This window comes from Schistocerca cancellata, chromosome 1, assembly GCF_023864275.1.
Source record: "Schistocerca cancellata isolate TAMUIC-IGC-003103 chromosome 1, iqSchCanc2.1, whole genome shotgun sequence".
NCBI lineage: Eukaryota > Metazoa > Arthropoda > Insecta > Orthoptera > Acrididae > Schistocerca > Schistocerca cancellata.
The window spans coordinates 696,598,295-696,619,733 of record NC_064626.1 but is presented as its reverse complement, the minus strand read 5'-3'; the positions used below and the strand labels follow the sequence as shown (position 1 = coordinate 696,619,733).

At 43.2% G+C, this 21,439-nt stretch overlaps 1 protein-coding gene across 1 annotated transcript in view; it reads left to right on the top strand.

Moving 5' to 3' along the window:
- The first annotated feature begins 227 nt into the window (after positions 1 to 227).
- The window catches only part of LOC126184514 (glutathione S-transferase C-terminal domain-containing protein homolog), a 49,043-nt gene continuing 27,831 nt past the window's right edge, over positions 228 to 21,439 (top strand). The window contains exons 1-2 of the mRNA XM_049926919.1: positions 228 to 364; positions 20,462 to 20,607. Of these exons, the coding sequence (XP_049782876.1) occupies positions 309 to 364; positions 20,462 to 20,607 (202 nt within the window). The 5' untranslated portion in view covers positions 228 to 308. The remainder of the gene's footprint in view (positions 365 to 20,461; positions 20,608 to 21,439) is intronic.

The following is a 21,439-nucleotide window of genomic DNA, read 5'->3' as shown; positions in this document are numbered from 1 at the left end:
AAAGTGCAATCGCTTATCGCACGTTATATTTGGCGCCAGTTGTAAATGCTTGTGTTTATGCATTTTGTAGATTGATATTATTTTGGCATTAATTCGCTCCTTTACTATATAATCAAAGTCACCTATGTATAATCTGGCGTTGTTATAGCGATCTTCTGTGTATTGTTTTGTAAGTAAGCAGCGACCTACAAATCATCAATTGCGGCTGCATTGGCAATACTGAAAAAAGAAAAGACACGTGATTTCTGCTCATTGGCAATGTGTGTTTATGTCTTGTGTTTACGATCGAAGTACGTGTGGAAAGGAGAATGATAGAATCTTGCACTAAAAAGCGTATGGTTTTTGCTGTTACATGTCTCGGCGGGTGGGTTTTCTTCTGATACATGACAGTGAGTCTGCCATATTATCTGTAGTGAAATCTGAGTTTCGATACTAAATGTTTACTGAATTTCCTGTCTGTGTACGGAGTTACTTCGTTCCTTATATCATTTAAAAGTGTGTGTTCATTATTGCGTCTGTTGTAGTTTTGCCACTTGGGTTTATGTGGAGCGTATGTAGTTGATTCTGTATGATGAATATATGGAACAATCAACTGTGATGACTGTAGACGTGTGGATCTTTCTAGCCATATTTTATTGTAGATAACGGATGAAACGTAAACGTTTATTCGTTTTCAGTTTGTCATGATAGCTATGCGGGTGGAATTAATATTGCTGTTTAGGCTTTGATGTACGCGTGCTTCGTTCGTATTTCTGAGAAATTTATTTATCTTAATGAACTGCTTTATTTGACCATGAGTAATGATGGTTTACACCTTTTAATTTTGTAGATGTGCTTAGTTTCCGTATTAGGAACTACCCTAAAAGTCGTATAAAAGAGGTTACGTTTGACACCTGCTGAGCCATTCAGTCATTCACATTTTCTCTTGTAACCCATAACAGCAGTTGGGCTATAGGTCTTTAACACTAGTGACATACACAGATGTTTGTAGGTATTAGTTAATAATGTCTTCGTTGTTTTCTCTTTCCGTGGAAAGTGCTACCGTAAAGTGTAGCCCCACCCAACACTCGCAACTGTTGTGATGCGATGATTCCCATATTAATTTTATTATACAAATTAAAGTAACTCCACATGTTTTTAGCAGCAGGATTCATTGAAATATACAATTATTGACTAAATTACTTGTGTATTATTACCAGCACATTATAAATACTTAGAACCATAAAATGAACAAATATCTATCGTATCTTTCTTAAACTTTGAAAGATATTTCACTATGCAATAGGGACACACAGTTCATCATTAAATTCACACCACTCTTCCAAGAGTGCTCTGAAGTAATTATGGTAAGAGAGGGACCAAGGTTAACTTTATTCCTGTGTTAGTATCAGAGTGAAGTCCAACTTCTTGTGGCATACACACATAGCAACTAAGAACATTTGTTGCTGTATGTTCTTTATAAATAGAACTGGAACAAAGATGTTAACGATGCTGTGTGAGTCTGTTTATCTTTTAGGGCAATAGTGATATCTTGGCTTTTCTCTTGATTCATGTGCTTTTTATGCTGTAGTTAGTTTTTTGCTACCAACAGTAAGTTTTATTTACAGACTCTAGGCATTGGGACATGTGCTTTTGTAATTACCATACTTGATTCTGTACGGAATCTTCTCCTTGGCATTAAGTAATTAGTGTTCATCTTGTATATTAGTTGAGAATGTATTGCTCCCAATTTTAAAGGGTTGATAGCATCTGTGCCTTCATTTTTGAGATTGTAAAACGTAATCACTTTATGTTTATTTGCTTCAGCAATGTCAGTATCTGTTCTGTCATCACTGTGCATGGTAATACCATTATTACATTCTTTTTCTTTTTTGGAACATATGAGCAAAGGAGGCCATTGTTACAAAGTTTCTCTCTAAATGTGAAAATGCTGTTATTTACTGGCAAACCTTTTATTGATCTCAGTTCTGGTGGTGGACTATCTTCTAAATCCTCTGTAGGATAGCTACTAAACACTGTGAGTTGATGATTAGTGTACAGTTGTTAGTGAATCTTATAGCTGCAAAATAGTTGCCCATTGTTGAGTTTCAGCCTGTATTGTCAGTGGTTGAATTAGTTGTAACACCGTATTCCTTGCATCATTGGGTACTTCATAAGGATCAGCAGGGTGTTTGCCTGCATCAGCTTCCATATTTGTGGCATAAAAATTCTAACATCACATGGTGCATGCACTTTTTCTACCATATGTTGATAGCTTATTGGGATATATTGTCTGAATTTGCAACACCCACAGAATGCTTCCAGTATCTTGTCTATTTTTGTCACTGCTTCTACACTGTAACATGTCATGTATTTCTTAAACTGTGCCAGATTGTGTGTTGCCTTCTTCTGTACCCTGATACACTTGTCATCAAATTGGAGAAGAGCATAGAACCTCCATTTGGTCATTGTGTGTAACCCCGCCAGAGGCTCATAGTTAATTGGTATTCATGTTTTGTTACTTTCTCACTCAGCTGTGAGGTATAAAACAGCAAAGAAAGCAAATAATTCTTCATAGTCTGTCTGTGAGCAGTCTCCGACATACATGAATATGCTGCTGCCATTCTGCATAGTTTGGAGTTTGTGTATTTTACAGTATGATCAGTTACACTGTCTGGACAAAATAATTTCCTGAAATCTTGAACCATTTTAGAATATTTTGCTTCCCGTTTTACACCTGGAAGCTGTATCACAATATTCTGACGAGTAGCTTTTCCAGGAGGGATGTTTGTGCTTTAATCATTTTGTTTCCCCACCCATAGCTTGATGCATACAACAATTTGCAGAAGTTGAGGTTGCTATAATAGCATTTTCAGAAGCACTTTCAGCCTACTTGGTTGCTGTGTTTATCTCAGTAAGTATGCCAGAGACAGACCCAACTGAGCAGATAATGTTGTGGACTACATGCCTTCTCTTTCATGAAGACTCTGCTACTGACTGGCCTCAGAAGCAGAATTTCAAGCAGTGAATAGGAAAAGAGTCTCGGTACATCAGTTTAATTTAATGGGCAGTTGAATTTCCTACAATGTCTCGAAGAATTTGCTGAGTCTTTTTGGAGTCCCTGATTTATGCATATAAAACTGTTTACTTGAAAAGTCCAAGTTTTCCACAACTCTGGAAAAATTCTGTTCTTCACTCCTACGAACAGCTTCACGGTCTGGCCAGGCTTACACTCTAGTTGCTAAAAATGTGAAACATGCAGACTGTTTCTATATAAATAGGCCTGTTGTTGTTGTGATCTTCAGTCCTGAGACTGGTTTGATGCAGCTCTCCATGCTACTCTATCCTGTGAAAGCTCCTTCATCTCCCAGTACTTACTGCAACCTATGTCCTTCTGAATCTGCTTAGTGTATTCATCTCTTGGTCTCCCTCTATGATTTTTACCCTCTACACTGCCCTCCAATGCTAAATTTGTGATCCCTTGATGCCTCAGAACATGTCCTACCAACTGGTCCCTTCTTCTTGTCGAGTTGTGCCACAAATTCCTCTTCACCCCGATTCTATTCAATACCACCTCATTAGTTATGTGATCTACCCATCTAATCTTCAGCATTCTTCTGTAGCACCAAATTTCGAAAGCTTCTCTTCTCTTCTTGTCTAAACTATTTATTGTCCATGTTTCACTTCCATACATAGCTACACTTCAAACAAATACTTTCAGAAACAACTTCCTGACACTTAAATCTATACTCGATGTTAACAAATTTCTCTTCTTCAGAAACGCTTTCCTTGCCATTGCTAGTCTACATTTTATATCCTTTCTACTTCGACCATCATCGGTTATTTTGCTCCCCAAATAGCAAAACTCCTTTACTACTTTAAGCGTCTCATTTCCTAATCTAATTCCCTCAGCATCACCCGATTTAATTCGAATACGATCCGTTATTCTCGGTTTGCTTTTATTGATGTTCATCTTATATCCTCCTGTCAAGACACTGTCCATTCTGTTCAGCTGCTCTTCCAGGTCCTTTGCTGTCTCTGACAGAATTACAATGTCATCGGCGAACCTCAAAGTTCTTATTTCTTCTCCATGGATTTTAATACCTACTCCAAATTTTTCTTTTGTTTCCCTTACGGCTTGCTCAGTATAGGTTGGTTGGTTGTTTGGGGAAGGAGACCAGACAGCATGGTCATCGGTCTCATCGGATTAGGGAAGGATGGGGAAGGAAGTCGGCCGTGCCCTTTCAGAGGAACCATCCCGGCATTTGCCTGGAGTGATTTAGGGAAATCACGGAAACCCTAAATCAGGATGGCCGGACGCGGGATTGAACCGTCGTCCTCCCGAATGCGAGTCCAGTGTCTAACCACTGTGCCACCTCGCTCGGTGGCTCAATATACAGATTGAATAACATCGGGGAGTGGCTACAATCCTGTCTCACTCCCTTCCCAACCACTGCTCCCCTTTCATTCCCCTCGACTCTTATAACTGCCATTTGGTTTCTGTACAAATTGTAAATAGCATTTCGCTCCCTGTATTTTACCCCTGCCACCTTTAGAATTTGAAAGAGAGTATTCCAGTCAACATTGTCAAAAGCTTTCTCTAAGTCTACAAATGCTAGAAACGTAGGTTTGCCTTTCCTTAATCTTTTTTCTAAGATACGTCGTAAGGTCAGTATTGCCTCACGTGTTCCAATATTTCTACGGAATCCAAACTGATCTTCCCCAAGGTTGGCTTCTTCTAGTTTTTCCATTCGTCTGTAAAGAATTTGCGTTAGTATTTTGCAGCTGTGGCTTATTAAACTGAATGTTCGGTAATTTTCACATCTGTCAACACCTGCTTTCTTTGGGATTGGAATTATTATATTCTTCTTGAAGTCTGAGGGTATTTCGCCTGTCTCATACATCTTGCTCACCAGATGGTAGAGTTTCGTCAGGACTGGCTCTCCCAAGGCCGTCAGTAGTTCTAATGGAATGTTGTCTACTCCTGGGGCCTTGTTTTGACTCAGATCTTTCAGCGCTCTGTCAAACTCTTCACGCAGTATTGTATCTCCCATTTTGTCTTCATCTACGTTCTCTTCGATTTCCAGAATATTGTCCTCAAGTACATCGCCCTTGTATAGACCCTCTATATACTCCTTCCACTTTCCTGCTTTCCCTTCTTTGCTTAGAACTGGGTTTCCATCTGAGCTCTTGATATTCATAGAAGTGGTTCTCTTTTCTCCAAAGGTCTCTTTAATTTTCCTGTAGGCAGTATCTATCTTACCCCTAGTGTGATAAACCTCTACATCCTTACATTTGTCCTCTAGCCATCCCTGCTTAGCCATTTTGCACTTCCTGTCGATCTCATTTTTGAGACGTTTGTATTCCTTTTTGCCTCCTTCATTTACTGCATTTTTATATTTTCTCCTTTCATCAATTAAATTCAATATTTCTTCTGTTACCCAAGGATTTCTACTAGCCCTCATCTTTTTACCTACTTGATCCTCTGCTGCCTTCACTACTTCATCCCTCAGAGCTACCCATTCTTCTTCTACTGTATTTCTTTCTCCCATTCCTGTCAATTGTTCCCTTATGCTCTCCCTGAAACTCTGTACAACCTCTGGTTTAATCAGTTTGACCAGATCCCATCTCGTTAAATTCTCCCATAAGTCTGTAAAGTAGGCACTGATGATAATAAATAATCAGTTTTTTGAAATGTTACTTTTATGGTCTGTTAGTGTCCTCCTCTGAGCCATGTCTGCCTACTTCACAGGGGATTAACATTTGGTGCAAATTGTCCTCCTCAGCTCGTGAGTTTTCTGTGGGGAGAGGGCTCTACAGTATATAGAGGACAACTGAGAAGTTATATGAAAGAGAAGTAATGCCTTTAGTTTGAATAGCCAACTTTAACTATGGGGAGGGTAGTATACAAACCATACAGTTTTCGAATGACACCATGGGTGGTTTGTCAGTAAACCACTTTCAAGTAGCAGGTAGTTACATAGATGCCTGACATTAACACAGTAAAATTGTTATGGGTGCAGTATTTTTGCCCCTCTTTGTAAGTCTCAGTTAAATTCCACCATATGTTTTGGAGGCCATTTTTATTGTCGTTTGATGCATATAAAACCTGCTTTTTTAAAACCTAATACATCAGAGGTGATGAAGTTGGTGTGAGGGTAAATTAAACCTCACTGGGCGTAATATTGGTCTTCCTCTTAAAAAGCCACACTGGTTACTTTTAAATGCTGTAGATGACATAGAACTAGTACCAGGTAGTCATATGACACTCAGCTCCTGATGTAAGTCATCAGAGTGAAAGGGTGTGGTATGTCCCAGTCTGCTATATGACATCAGTGTCTTAAGATGTCTCAAAGGAGCTATCATATTTGGACTACACTGTGAATTAAAGTATGTGATTCTTTGGTGTATCCATGCATATTGCCGACTGTGTCTACAAGAAATGGTGTACCCTCTGCAGCAATGTAACACAGAGTGAGAACAGTGATTGTTAAAAGATCCTAAGTGACAGGACTCCTAACTGACAGGACTGGAGACCACTGTCACGTCATGTGAACGGCAGTGTTTCAAACTGAATTTCGCCAAATGAGGCTATAGGTAGAGAGGGTTTTCAATGAACTTGTTACACAGCTCACTCAACCCTTCCTCCTATAAGGAGCTTTTAATGCACACAATGTGTTTTGGGACTGGGGCTGTCCAGTCGTGCCTCAGATGTAGAGCTATTGAGAATACCTTAATGTTGCCATACACATCTCTTGGACAGGAAGCAGAGCACATACTTATGAGCATAGCCAAGGGGTTGTTCACAAGTTATCGATCTGTCAGTATGGTCTTCAGCTCTCACACACTCTGCTCAATGGGAAGTGGGTGATGACGTGCACTCAAGTGATCTCTTCCTACTCTGGATTCACCTTCCAGGTGGAGTGCCCGAGAGAAAACCACCACAATAGATGCTGATTAAGATAAATGGCACCATACAGACAACTTTCTGAGCTTTCAAGCTTGTGATAAAGCCCAGCAGTGGGTGTACTGTATTAGCAAATTTATCTACCATTCTGCTGAAACATTTATACCGATCCGTGGACCTGCTTAAGAGGCAAATTGTCCCTTGTTGGAGCAATGGAAGCCATTCCACAGTCAGGGGGAGGTGGGTGGTTGTGAATGAGTTCAAGTGCCAGCGAACTGCAGAAAACCTCTCAGTTTTGGTGGTAGCAAGAGTGAAATTCTCGTAAATTATTACAGAGAACAGGAAGAAACTATGGCAACATTTTCTGGCCAATGTAAACCATTCCACTAGAAGTTCAATCACTTGGGAGTTCATGAAGGGGATTTCTGGAGGTGCCCATTGGCTATTGTAATGTGGAATGGGAATCTGCAAACTCAAGACATCACCCAGACAATGGTAGAATATTTTGACAGAGTTACTCCCACTGCAGGCAGTATCCAGCTTTCCAGCATTACAAAGTGGTTGCTGGTGGCCAATGATGAACAATACACCTTCCACTTTTCTATCTTGGAGATGGATTCTGCATTATTTATGGCTCATGATGCTTCACCTGCTCATGGTAGGATTACAGTACACCACACCACCTCACAGAGCATGCAAAGAAATCCTTCTTGTCCTTTTTAACTTCATTTGTTGTCGAGAGAAGCCGTTTTGATAACATTTTTAAAATCTACTAAGGACCATACATGCCTGAGTAGATTTTTGTAGAGTTGTCCTCACCAGCTGCAAGACGGGGAGGGGGGGGGGGGTTCAGACCAGACCAGAGCAGATGGTCAGCTGCTGCTTTATCTGGATCTTCTTAGAATTCAGACAGTCTGGTATCACTCTGTCTTTGTTAGTATGTCCCTTCTTGTAGCATATGTGCCACTATCCTGGGACAGCTCCATGAACGGGGCTTCCAGGGATGTCTTCCAGTCTTTATATGGTACTTCATCTCACCACTTTTTACCCAGTCAGTGATGCCCTCTTACGCCATTTTGTGCCCTGAAGGTATTGTTGTAAGTGTGACTATTTTTGTCACAGTAATCAGCAGTTTAACATCGCAGCAGAAAGTCCTGTCCAGTGTTTATGCATGACTTCTCCATCTTGTGTTCCTATTCCAGCCTTGCAAAGATAACCATTCAATTTCAGCTGACTATTTTGGGGTTGGAGATATGGGTGAAGAAGATAGGTTTTAATTTCTAAATTGAGAAGCCTTTTTTTGTCTTTTTCAAATGCTAATGTTCTGTTTTTAACTTTTCTAAATTGAGTACGTATGACACTGGTCTTAATTTTAAGAAAATGAGGCTTCTGGGCTTCATACTCTATTTTAAGCATGGCTGGTTGCTACACATTAAGGGCATAAAGGCACAAGTTCTAAAACACTAAATATTTTAAAATCTACAAGCCATACTTAATGGGAAATAGACCAAACTTGTCTGTTCCAGTTTTATAGAGACTTAATGTGATCTCAGTTTGATTAAGGGGCTCATAATGTATTTAAAAATGTTGGATGTGGCACACCATGAGGGAATAGGATGACCATTAAGTCTATTACAACCAGCCTCATACCAAGCCTCCGTCTTGCTCCCCTCGCTCCGATTGGACTGGCTTCGACTGGGCTTGGTGGTTTACCCCCACCCTATGCCTTCCCACTCCTTTCCTTTGGGGTCTGTTTTATCTTGAGTGTCTATCTTGTCTACCTGTGCTTCTTCATTCATGCACTTGTCATTAGTCACTTTCTTTCCATCCTCTCTCAATAGTTTGTAATTTTATGGCCATTGTAGTTACCTCTTATAGTGTGAGGTTTTATCGGTTTTAGTTATTACAAGGTCGTAGGGACTGATGACTGGGCAGTTTAGTCGCTTTTTCCAATCCAACCAACCAATCATCATATCAAGCCTCTGGGCTGAGGCTGAGGAGCCACCACTTAACATTAGATGGCAGCTCCTCGTAGTGAACAGGCTTATAAGAGAATTTACCACACTGCAGGTGCTTGCATACTGCGCCATTGCTCACTTACAAATAGAAAGACTCTTTAATAATTGACATCAAGCAACAAGACCCTGTAAGATTGCACGAGGAATTGCTTTTTGGAGATAGGTGTGGCAGATTCTAAAATTATTTTCGATTTATGTTATAAAAAAATTAATAAAGGTTACACTTCAGATTAACTTTTAAATCTTTTTTTTTTTATAATATTTTAGATAGTCAGTGTGGTTTTAAAATAGTTACACAGATGGCTGTAAGCAAGGGGATTCCTTGACTGTTCAGTCATGTTCCGTAATCAGATGTTCTGGATTCACCTTCCTAATGAATACGTCATAATTACTGCAAACCTCTATGCAGTCCTGAAGGCACTGAAGCTGATACGGGCTCTTCACAGCAAGAAGTTTATCTGTTGAGATTCCTTTATGCTCTGTTGGCATTGAAGCAAATGTACCTAGTAGAGAAATTGATGCAAAATATTGTTGATATCCTTTTTCATCCCTGAACTACAAGAAAAATACGGGGGAAATGTGCGAACAGTCAAGGAGACTGCAGAATCCGTGAGGTGACAGAATATGCCGCTTCCCTGGCATGCTTTCATTTTGTTGTTGAGACACTCATACAACTATGGGGGAAGGAGAGGCTGACTGTGTGAGACTATAAGCTGCAGACAGTGAAGTCAACAGTCAGTTGTGGCGTACGTCACACCAGTTACTGTGGCAAGATGAAGTAACACTGACATGCCTCTGAGTAGGGCACTGTCTCATAACATCTGGCTGCATACTTGCGCAAGAGAACCTCCACCTGTGATGTGTGAGATGTACAACTCACTATATCTGACATTTTAAGTGAATGAATTTTACATTGCGATGAGAGGTCTGAAGCAAATATGGGTAGGAATCTGCCCTCTGTTGTAGCTGATGTCAAACAGTGTGTGGAAAACCTTTAAAATTTAGTGTAGTGTCCTGACTCCAGCTTAAACTTTGAAACTGGAGATTTTAGTGTGTTTTAGAGTGGCTATGGCTGCTTCCAGCATTAATTCCTTCCTCTGTTTGTTTATTATAAGTTTTGGAGCAATATGATGTGTAATTTCAGCAGTTATGGAAAGGATAGACTGCTACTCACATTAAAGATTACACATTGAGATGCAGACAGGCTTAATGAATACACTGTTACACACTGATGTTTCGATCAAAATCTTCTTCAGAAAGGAAAGGAAACATGCCCACACACACATTCACACAAGCAGGCACACCTTACGGTCACATGACCAATACCTCCACCAACTCTGATCAGACTGCAACTGTTGTGTGTAATGGGGTTGGGAAGGAGGGGGGGGGGGGGGCAGTAACAGAGTACAAATGGGGGAGATAAGTGTGCTCTCTGGCAGAGCATGCAGGGACTAGACGGCGGCAGGACAAGGTTGCCAGATACAGTGTCAGGAGGCTGGAGGGGAGGGGATGAGGAGCAGGAAAGGAGAATAGCAGAGAGGAGAAAGGGCTGGTGGGTACATTGTTAGAGAGCAGTACACAGTGAGGGTGAGCGGACGTGAATTGGGAGGAGGTGATAGGAAAGAGGGGCCAGATACTATTAGGTGGAAGGTGTGGAGAAGTGGGTTATTGTAGGTTGAGGCTGGGATAGTTTTGGTAGCAGAAAAAGTGTTGTAAAGATAATTTCCATCTGCGCAATTCAGAAAAGCTAGTGGTGGAATGGAGCATCTACATGGTTCTCGTTGAGGAGCACTCATTGAAATCGATCATTGAAGTTCAGCTGCATGATATGCCAAAGGGTGTCCACTTTGCTGCTTTTGGCCACCATTTGGCAGAGGCCATTCCTACTCATGGACAGCTGGTTCATAGTCCTAACAATATAAAAAGCTGTACAATGATTGCAGCACAGATGGTACATAACATGGCTGCTTTACATTAGTTAAAACTTCTGGGCTGGGAGGCCATGGTCGATCTGTAAAACTTCTTATTCCTGACATTTCGTTACCAACTGCGGGCAACATCATCTGAGGTGAGTCAACGACTGGCTCCCAGGCCGCAGAGGTCCCGTTTATATAGAGAACATTGAGAGAACCCTCATACGTCACGTGGGGCTGACTGTAAGTTTCTCTCTGACTGATGTCATTATTCTTGATTGAAGGTAATCATTTGTCAAATTGTTGGTGCAAAGTTGACCACCATATTTTGTCTAACTTTAAGCCTTCCTCTTTTCTATTAAAATTACTGTAGCTTCGCTATACATGCATACATAATAATGCGACGTCCTGGCTACCACGCTTATCTCACTAAATTTTATTTAATGATCACCGTCTTTAAAAACATGTTCTGCCACAGCTGATTTGTCGGTATGTCCCCTTTGACAGTTCCTTTTGTGTTCAGTTAAGTGGCTATTGACACTTCTTTTCATTGTTCGAATATAAACCTTCCAACAGCTACACGGAATTTTATACACCCTATGAGTTGCTAAGGGGTGTTGTGCATCTTCCACCAATCTTAAACAGTCACTAATCTTCTTGATTGTTTCAACTTGAAATTTGGCCAGAACTTTCTCAATATGCTCCATAATATTGTGAATTAAACAGGCAGACAGCAGTCTTAGGGCATAAAGTCTATAGAAAAGACACACACACACCGACCGTTACCATCATAACGATTCGAACCATCATCCCAGGCAGAAGAGAGGTGTCATTAAAACATTGGCGGACAGAGCTAATAAGATCTGTGAGCTAGTTTATTTGCAAGATGGAGTAAATCATTTGCGAATGGCTTTTAATAAAAATGGATACACTGAAAATGAGATAGATCGAGGACTTCATCCCAAAAGAAAACATTCTGACAACATTCAGTAACAACAGCAGTCAGCTGGAAAAGTTTTTCTTCCATTTATTTGTAATATTGTGGACCATATTGGGAAAGTTACAGCCAAGTTTCAAGTTGAAACAATATTTAGACCCACCAAGAAGAGCAGTGACTTTAAAATCAGCGAAAGACGCACGACACCCCTTAGCAACTCCTGGGGTGTATAAAATTCCTTGTACTGTGGGAAGGCTTATAATGGAACAATGAAAAGAAGTGTCAAGACACACTTAACCCCCGCCCACTGCAGGTTTGGAGGTTAGAATAGGCCCAAGATATCCCTGCCTGTCGTAAGAGGCGACTAAAAGGAGTCTCACATTCTTTGGCCCTATAGGTTCAGATCCCATTTTATGGTTTGACTCGCCACTTTCCAAATTCTACAGAAGTGTGAGACATATGGGGAAGGACGCCTTACATGGTGCATGAGTTCTCCCTAGTGCTTTAGATTCAGTCTCTTGAACCTCTTGTCATGGCTTTGCATCTCCACCTGCAATTCAACTATTTGGGTGAGGACACTTTCTGGAGTATGTCATCTTCTTCCATTATCTCCTGTCCTCTTTCACACCCAAGACAATATTGGATTTCTCTGCATCCAATATCCAGCATGGTAGCCAGTCTGTTGTGGTGGGGCCACCATGTATCCATTTGGTGGTAGCCCCCCCCCCCCCCCCCCCCCCCCCCCCGACAAGACAGGGATCGCACTGCTGATTCCTGAGCTGTTAACGAGTAATGCTGTAGTAGAATGGACGGGGTCTCCTTTCTACCTATGAAGCCTCAGTTTTTTGTTGAACCTCTTGAGGATAAGTTTGGAGAAGTGACAGTGCTGTCAAAGATGAGAAGTCTTGATTCAGACAGAATCCCCAGCCCAATCCCGAGCATTACCCGCCTGTGACAAGATGGGTGATATTCCTGTTTCCATCACTCCCCATAAAAGCCTCATCATGGTCCAGGGGATTATAACCCATCGCGTCCTCCCCATGCAGTCTGATGACGAGCTCCGCGTCAACCTAGAACAGCGGGGTGTTCATTTCAACCGGCATGTTTACAGGGGACCCAAAGACAACAGGGTTGCTACCATCTTGGCCTTTGAGGGTGATTAATTGCCTGAAAAGGTCAAGGTGATGGTTTACCGCTGTGATGTTAAACCATATTTCACCCCCCACCCCACCCCCCACCTCCATATGCAGTGCTTTAAGTGTTGGAAGTTTGGGCACATGTCTTCCCGCTGCACTTCCAGTGCCATATGTCGAGACTGCGGACGTCTACTGCATCCAGATACTCCATGTGTGCCTCCTCCCACTTGTATCAACTGCGGAGAGCAACAATCCCGCTGCTGGCCAGACTGCACAGTACTCCAAAAGGGGCGGAAAATCATGGAATAAAAGACCCTCGACCAGTTGACTTACCAAGAGACTAAACCTAAATTTGAACGATTTTTTCCACCACCTGGCTGAGCTATGGCAACTGTTAAGTTTTGCACCTGCTTTCTGCAGTGCCCTCCAGGAAACCTGGTTCTCAGCAATGCGGACCCCTGCCTTCTGCGGCTATAGGGGATATTACAAGAACCTTAGCGACTATATCAGAGTGTCAGGTGGCGTTTGTATCTATATCCTGAACTCAGTATGGAGTGAACCTATGCCCCTTCAAACACCTCTTGAAGCTGCGGCTGTCAGGATAAGGACGACACAGGAAACAACTGTGTGCAACATACATTTTCCTCCACCTGGTGCAGTACCCCTGAATGCGTTGGCTGCACTGATTCATCAACTCCCTAAACCTTTCCTACTTTTGGGAGATTTTTTAACGCCCATAAACCCTTATGGAGTGGCGTAGTGCTTACTAGGCGAGGTAGAGATGTCGAAACTTTCCTATCTCGACTCTACCTCTCCTCTTAAATACTGGGGCTCCCACACATTTCAGTGTGGCGCATGGCACTTTCTCAGCAATTGACTTATCACTTTGCAGCGTAGGACTTCTCCCATCTGTCCACTGGAGAGCCCATGAAGGCTTGTGTGGTAGTGACCATTTCCTGTCTTCCTATCACTCCCCCAGCACCATTTCCCCGAACATCTACCAAGAGGGGCATTAAACAAGGCAGACTGGGAAGCTTTCACCTCTGCTGTCGCTGTTGAATCTCCCCCCACATGGTACCACCGATGTGGTAGTTGAGCAGGTCACTAGAGTGATCATTTCTGCGGTGGAAAACACATTATCTTGCTCTTTAGGGTGCCCCCAGTGAAAGTCAGTATCTTGGTGTCGCCAGAAATCATGGAGGCCATTAAAGAGTGTCAGCGAGCTGCACGGTAACATAATGGGCACACTTCCCTAGAGCACCTAATAGCTTTTAAACGGCTCTGTACCTGCGTTCGCCTGCTTATAAAAAGACTGAAACAGGAGTGTTGTGAGAGGTACGTCTCGACCGTTGGGTACCATATGTCAACTTGCCAAGTCTGGACGAAGATCAGACGTGTTTGTGGGTACCAGATCCTGACAGGTGTTACTGGCATTAACATCAGTGGTGTGTTATCTATCAACGCAAATGCTGAGCACTATGCTCGAGTCTCCACATCGGAGAATTATCCCCCAGCATTTCGCATCCTCAAAAGACGGATGGAAAGGAAAGCGCTCTCGTTCACTGAACGTCGCAGTGAACCCTCTAATGCTCTGTTTACAGAGTGGGAGCTCCTCAGCGTTCTTGCACATTGCCTTGGGCCAGATCGGATCCACAGTCAGATGATCAAACACCTTTTGTCTGACTACAAGTGACGTCTCTTTGTCATCTTCAGCTGGATCTGGTGCGATGGCTTTTCTTCATCACAATGTCAGGAGAGCACCATCATTCCAGTGATCAACCTGCTAAAAACCCGCTTGATGTGGGAAAAAACCGCTTGATGTGGATAGCTATCAGCCCATCAGCCTCACCAACGTTCTTTGTAAGGTGTTAAAACTTATGGTAAGTTGGCGGTTGTGTTGGGTCGTGGAGTCACATGGCCTACTGTCTCCATGCCATGGCGGATTCCGCCAGGGTTATTCTACCACTGATAATCTAGTTTCCCTCGAGTCTGCCATCCAACAGCCTTTTCCAGATGTCAACACCTGGTTGCCATCTTTTTTGATTCACGAAAAGCCTATGACACAACCTGGTGACATCATATCCTTGCCACATTCTATGAGTGGGGCCTCTGGGGCCTGCTCCTGATTTTTACCCAAAATTTCCTATCTCTCCGTACTTTCCAAGTCCAAGTTGGTGCCTCCCATAGTGCCCCCCTTATCCAGGAGAATGGGGTGCCACAGGACACTGTATTGAGTGTATCTCTATTTTTAGTGGCCATTAACAATCTAGCAGCAGCTGTTTCAGCAGCACCTACAGGGCATCCACAAGGCGCAGTCGTGGGCTCTTGCGCATGGCTTCCAGTCTTCAGCCGCAAAGTCGCGTGCCGTGCTTTTCTGTCGGTGTCGTACCGTTCATCCAGAACCAGAACTTTACCTTAATGATGATGATCCATCACTGTAGTGGAGACATCAATTCTTAGGACTGGTTTCCTCATACTCGTCAGCTGAAGTGGAAGTGCTGGCAGCATCTCATTGACCTCCTCTGCCTGAGCAACACCACCTGGGGTGCAGATTGTTCTACACTGCAGCAACTCTACAGAGCACTTGTTCAATCCCACCCTGACTACAAGAGTCTGGTTTATTGTTCGGCGGTGCCCTCAGCGTTGCATTTACTCGACCCAGTGCACCACTGTGGCATTCGACTGGCAACAGAAGCTTTTAGGATGAGCACAGTGACCAGCGTCCTGGTGGAGGCCAGAGTTCCTCCATTGAAGGTTTGGCATGCATAACTGCTCGCCAGTTACACTGCACACATTTGTAGTTCTTCTGAGCATTCTAATTACCATCTTTTTTTCCCATCCACGGTGGTTCATCTCCCGCATCGGAGGCCCAGGTCAGGGTTTATGATTTAGATTTGTGTCAATCTCTTCTGTCTGAAGTGGTGTACTTGCCTTTACCACCTGCACTTGAGGTCCATTCACATGCACCTCCATGGTGTACGCCTAGGCCGAAGCTTTACCTGGACCTTTCACGTGGTCCTAAGGACTCAGTTAAACCCGCAGCTCTCCGCTGTCACTTCCTCTTCATTCTTGACATGTACCAAGACCATGAGGTGGTTTACACTGACAGTTCGATGGCTGATGGTCACGTTGGCTTCGCGTATGTTCATGGAAGACGTATTGAACAGCACTCATTGCCAGATGGCCGCAGTGTTTTCACTGCAGAGCTGGCGGCCATTTCTCATGCTCTTGAGCACATCCGCTCATGCCCTGGCAAGTTGTTTCTTCTCTGTACTGACTCCTTGAGCAGCTTACAAGCTCTCAACCACTGCTACCCCTGCCATCTTGTGGTAGCGACCATAGTGCATCTATGCCCTGGAACGGTCCACTCATTCTGTGGTGTTTGTGTATACCACAGGCTACGTTGGAATCCCAGGAAATGAACTTGCCAACAGGCTTGACCAACAGGCTACACTGAAACTGATTCTGGAGATTATTATTACCCGGCAAGGTTTTTCAGCTTTGGCAGACTGAATGACATAATCTTAGTATGCACAACAACAAACTGCATGCTATTAAGGAGACTATGAATGTGTGGAAGACCTCCATGCGGGCCTCTCGCAGGAACTCTGTGGTTCTCTGCTGGTTCCTCATTGGCCATACGTGGCTAACACATGGCTACCCCCTCTGTCGTGAGGACCCACTTCGATGTCACTTTGGCTCACATATGACTGTCATCCACATCTTGCTGGACTGCCCACTTTTAGCCGCTCTGCAGTGGGCTTTTAACCTTCCCAGCACCCTACCTTTGGTGTTGGACGACAATGCCTCAACAGCAGATTTAGTTTTATGTTTTATTTGTGAGGGTGGTTTTGATCGTACCATCTGATGGTGGGCATTTAGCATTCTCTCAGAGGCTGCCACCCTCCCTCCATTTTAACTCTGTCACACTTTCTTTGCATTTGTCTTGATGGTCGTCTTTTCCCCACATGTGTTCATCTCACCTTGTCTTTTTGGGGTGGACATTTTAATGTGTTGCAGAGTGGCTGGCTCATCCTCTTTTATTATTGTAATCAGCCAGTCCAGACCATCTGCTCTCTGGTTTTATTACCCTCGTTACTTTTCCTTGTGGTGTATGTTTTCCCCATTTTTTGTTTGTTCCATTCATTTTCTTTTTAGGTGTGGTTCCTCATTTCTTTTCCCTCTTTTACTTTCTCAAACGTACTTTGGGTGTTCTTGTACCTTGAGCCTTGCTTGTTTTAGGGGAAAAGGACTGATGACCCTGTAGTTTGGTCCCTTTATACTCCAAAGCAATCAACCACACTTGACCGAACACAAAAGGAACTGAAACTTCCTGGCAGATTAAAACTGTGTGCCGGACCGAGACTCGAACTCAGGACCTTTGCCTTTCGCGGGCAAGTCGTGCTTGGGTAGCTCAGTTGGTAGAGCACTTGCCCGCGAAAGGCAAAGGTCCCGAGTTCGAGTCTCGGTCCGGCACACAGTTTTAATCTGCCAGGTAGTTTAATATCAGCGCACACTCCGCTGCAGAGTGAAAATCTCATTCTGGGGACAAAAGGAACTGTCGAGTGGGACATACCGACAAATTAGCTGTAGTGGAACATGTATTTAAAGACGGTGATCATGAAATAAAATTTAGTGAGACGAGCGTGGTAGCCAGGACATTGCATTATTATTCATGTATGTATAGGGAAGCTAATAGAGATTCAGAAACTCCACAATAAAATTAATATGAAAGAGAAAGGCTTAAAGTTAGACAAGATATGGTGATCAACTTTGCACCAACAATGTGACAATCGAGAATAATGACATTAGTCAGAGACTGACTAGCAGTTGGCCCCACGTGACGTATGCTGGTGCCCTCATTGTGCTCTATATAAACGGGTCCTCCACAGCCTGGCAGCCAGTCGTTGACTCACCTTGGAAGATGTTCCCCACAGTTGGCAACGAAATGTTAGGAAGCAGTAGTGTTACAGATTGGCCATGGTCTCTCAGCCCTGAAGTTTTAACTAATGAAAATGCCGACTTTGAAAGCCTACACGTTACGATGGCTGCTTTTGCAGTTGGCGTGGCATCTAATGGAGTGGGATAAGCCTGTGACTGGACAGGAATAGAAACTGGTGGGTGGTTGGACTGGTTAGGTCATGCACCCATATGGATGTGATCCCTCTGGCAAGGGCTGAGACTGGGAATGGCATAGGGATGGACTAGGATATTGTGGAGGTTGGGTGGGCGATGGAACACAACTTTAGAAAGTATGGGAAAGATCTTGATCAGGATATCCCTCATTTCAGGGTGTGAAGGTAAATAATAAAAGCTCTGACGAAGGATGTGGTTCAGTTGTTCCAGTCTGGGGTGGTATTGGGTAACTAAGGGGGTGCTCCTCTGTTCTCGTGGGTGGTGGGAGAATTGGGGGTGTGTATGATTAGGGCACAGTAGATCTGTTTGTGGACTAGGTCAGAGGGATACTGCCTGCCTGTGAAGACCTTTGCGAGATCTTCAGTATCTGGGAAAGAGAGTTCTTGTCACTGCATGTATCCTGTCACTGGGTGACGAGGATGTATGAGAGGGTTTATTTTGGAAGGGAAGGCAGCTATCAAAAAGCAGGTGCTGTTGCTTGTTGGGTGGTTTAAAGTGGACAGAGATGTGGATGGAACCATAACAGAGGAGGAGGTCAACGTCAAGGAAGATAGTACACTGGGTTAAGGAGAACCAGGTGAAATGGATGGGAGAGAAGGTGTTGAGATTGTGAAGGAATAAGATAAGGTGTCTTGATCCTGAATTTAAATCATGTTGGTATCATCAATGAACCTGAACAAGACTGGGGTTTTGGGGGTTTTTGGAGGCTAGGAAGGTGCCATGCTGGTGCCTCTGGTCTGGCTCAAATTCATTGATGGTGTCTTCATGATCTGGACTCAGGGCAAAGACACCCAACCCTAATTCTGTCTGAGCCTTAACACCTTTGCCCTCAGCCTCTTCACCTCGTCGTGCTCGACCCAGCGTGCTACCTTCCTAGATGTTGACCTCTTCCTCTCTGATGGCTCCATGCATATCTCTGTCAACATTAAACTGACAACCAGCAGTGGCACATGCATTTTGACAGCTACCATCCCTTCCACGCCAGAAAATCCCACCCATACAGTCAGTCCACCAGGGGTCGGTGTGTCTACAAGGACAAGAACTCCCTTACCATGTATGCTAAAGGTCTCACAGAGGCCTTCATAGGCAGGCAGTATTTTCCAGATCTAGTCCACAGACAGATTTCCCGTGCCATATCCCCACACAGCCTCAATTCTACCACCCAACAGTTTCTGCACCCCCTGTCCTATTACCTCCTCCCAATTCACATCCCTTTACCTTCATTGTCTGTGTGTTTCTGCCAATACACCCACCAGTCTTTTCCCCTCTCTGCTCCTCTCCATTTCTGCCTCCCCCTCCCCCTCCTCACCTCTCATAGCTTCTTGATGCTGTATTTGGCAACTTTGTCCTGCCACCATGTAGTCCCTGCATGCTCTTCTCTCTCACCACCTGTATCCTGTTATCCCTCCCCCATTCCGGATTGCTGCTTTTGTCAAACGCTTGTTGACTTCCCCCCTCTCCCTCCCTCCCTCCCTCCCTCCCCCCCCCCCCCCTCTCTCTCTCTCTCTCTCTTTTTCTCTGTTTGTGTGTGTGTGTGTGTGTGTGTGGGGGGGGGGGGCAGTGGACCCAATGACGCAGACATTGGGACTGTAACTGACTGGAGGCTTGTAATGTACTCAGATGAGACATAATTTTGCCTCTTTTCAAATGATGCTAGGCATAGAATGCATCAGCAGCCCAGTGAAGCACCACAGTGCATGGTGGGTGTAGTTCAGGCTGAAAGTGATTTTATGCTGTTTTGGGTAGTGTTTTTTGTACCATGATTTGGGGCCCTCTCATTCGTGTTACCATGAACATGAGACAGGACATTTATTTCAACATTCAAAGTGACCAAGTGCTGCCCTTTTTCTACATCTTCATGATGAATATGCAGTTGACACTCCTGTTTTTCAATGTAACGGACATCTTCACAAGGCTGCATGCACACCTTCCTGGTTTGAGAAACACTGAGGCACCCTTTGCACCTTGACTGGTCTGCTCTCTCATCCAATCTTAATCCCATAGAAGTTGTCTGAGACTATATGAAACTGTAGGTGAAACATAGGAGTCATATCTTTAGATAAAAATCATATATGGCATTAATGAATACAGATATGAAAGTAAACTAACATTCAATAGTTTCATTGGCTTAGGAGGCAATACTTCCAATTAAAGTACTTATTAACCATTCTTCACAAAATTTTCAAAATTTATTTTTCAATTATTTCCTTCTGTCAGATACAGAACAGTGTGAACATCGCTTCGTGAAAGTTGCTAATTTGCAGAAAAACGTGGTGGTCACTGTAGACATTTTATTTACTGTTCCATGGATTGGTGTTTATGTGGTGGACTTTGTTGTGATTCTTGTCATCAACCAGAGCCAAAGTTTTTAATTAGAAATACTGTTTCACCGTCAGTTTCAGAGAGCATTTTGATCACTGAAGGATTTGTTTCAGGCTGACTTTGTTTGTACTAATAATAGAAAGCCATCTTACATCGAGCTCAGGTGCAAACCATTCAAATCCTGTTACAAGAAATTCTACAAATGACTGCTGGTTAAAAGAAGACTATGAAATTGTGGAATCATGCCATCCCTGTACAGGTATGTTACGATTTTCACTCTCATAAGAACAACCAATTCCTACTTACTGTATTTACTCGAATCTAAGCCGCACTTTTTTTCCGGTTTTTGTAATCCAAAAAACTGCCTGCGGCTTTTTTTTAAATTGTAAGCGACGGTAGCGCACACAAAAGCAAGCCATGCCGTGAGCGGCGACAGATCGTAAACACACATTATCAGAATGCGACAAACAATGCATGACGCAGTAGAATAATGCATTTTCAGCTTAGAGTGACGTAAACACCTATAACAAAGAGAACGGCACTTATCAGATCAAAGAAAAATACGCGATCGATTCAAACCAGACGAAGCACGTGAAAAAAGGAAGGGTACGTATAAATACCGATGGAGCATCCGACGCATAGCAATGGCTACCTGGTAAAGCTTAACTGCTAAGCTTATGACTCGAACCAAACTACTGTAGCCGTATCATCATTCATTCGACCTAAATTGTGTCTCATATTACAATGGACCAACTTTGTTTCGATTTGGAGGTGCGGCCTAAAACTTCTCTCTCCCCTTGAATTTCGAGTCTCAAATTTCAGGTGCGGCTTAGTTTCGGTACATATTTTTTTCCTTGATTTCGAGTCTCATTTTTCAGTTGCGGCTTAGATTCGATTGCGGCTTAGATTCGAGTAAATACGGTACTTCTTCACCAGTCTGTACTGTTGCCTGCTGTTCAAGTTAATAAAAGAAATTAGAACTTCATTATAAGTTTGTGTGTAATCTTAATTTGGTAAGTCGTAATACAGTAATTTTACTGATGGTTGATCATTAGAATGTTTTAAGAATCTGAAACATAGCAAGTGACCTG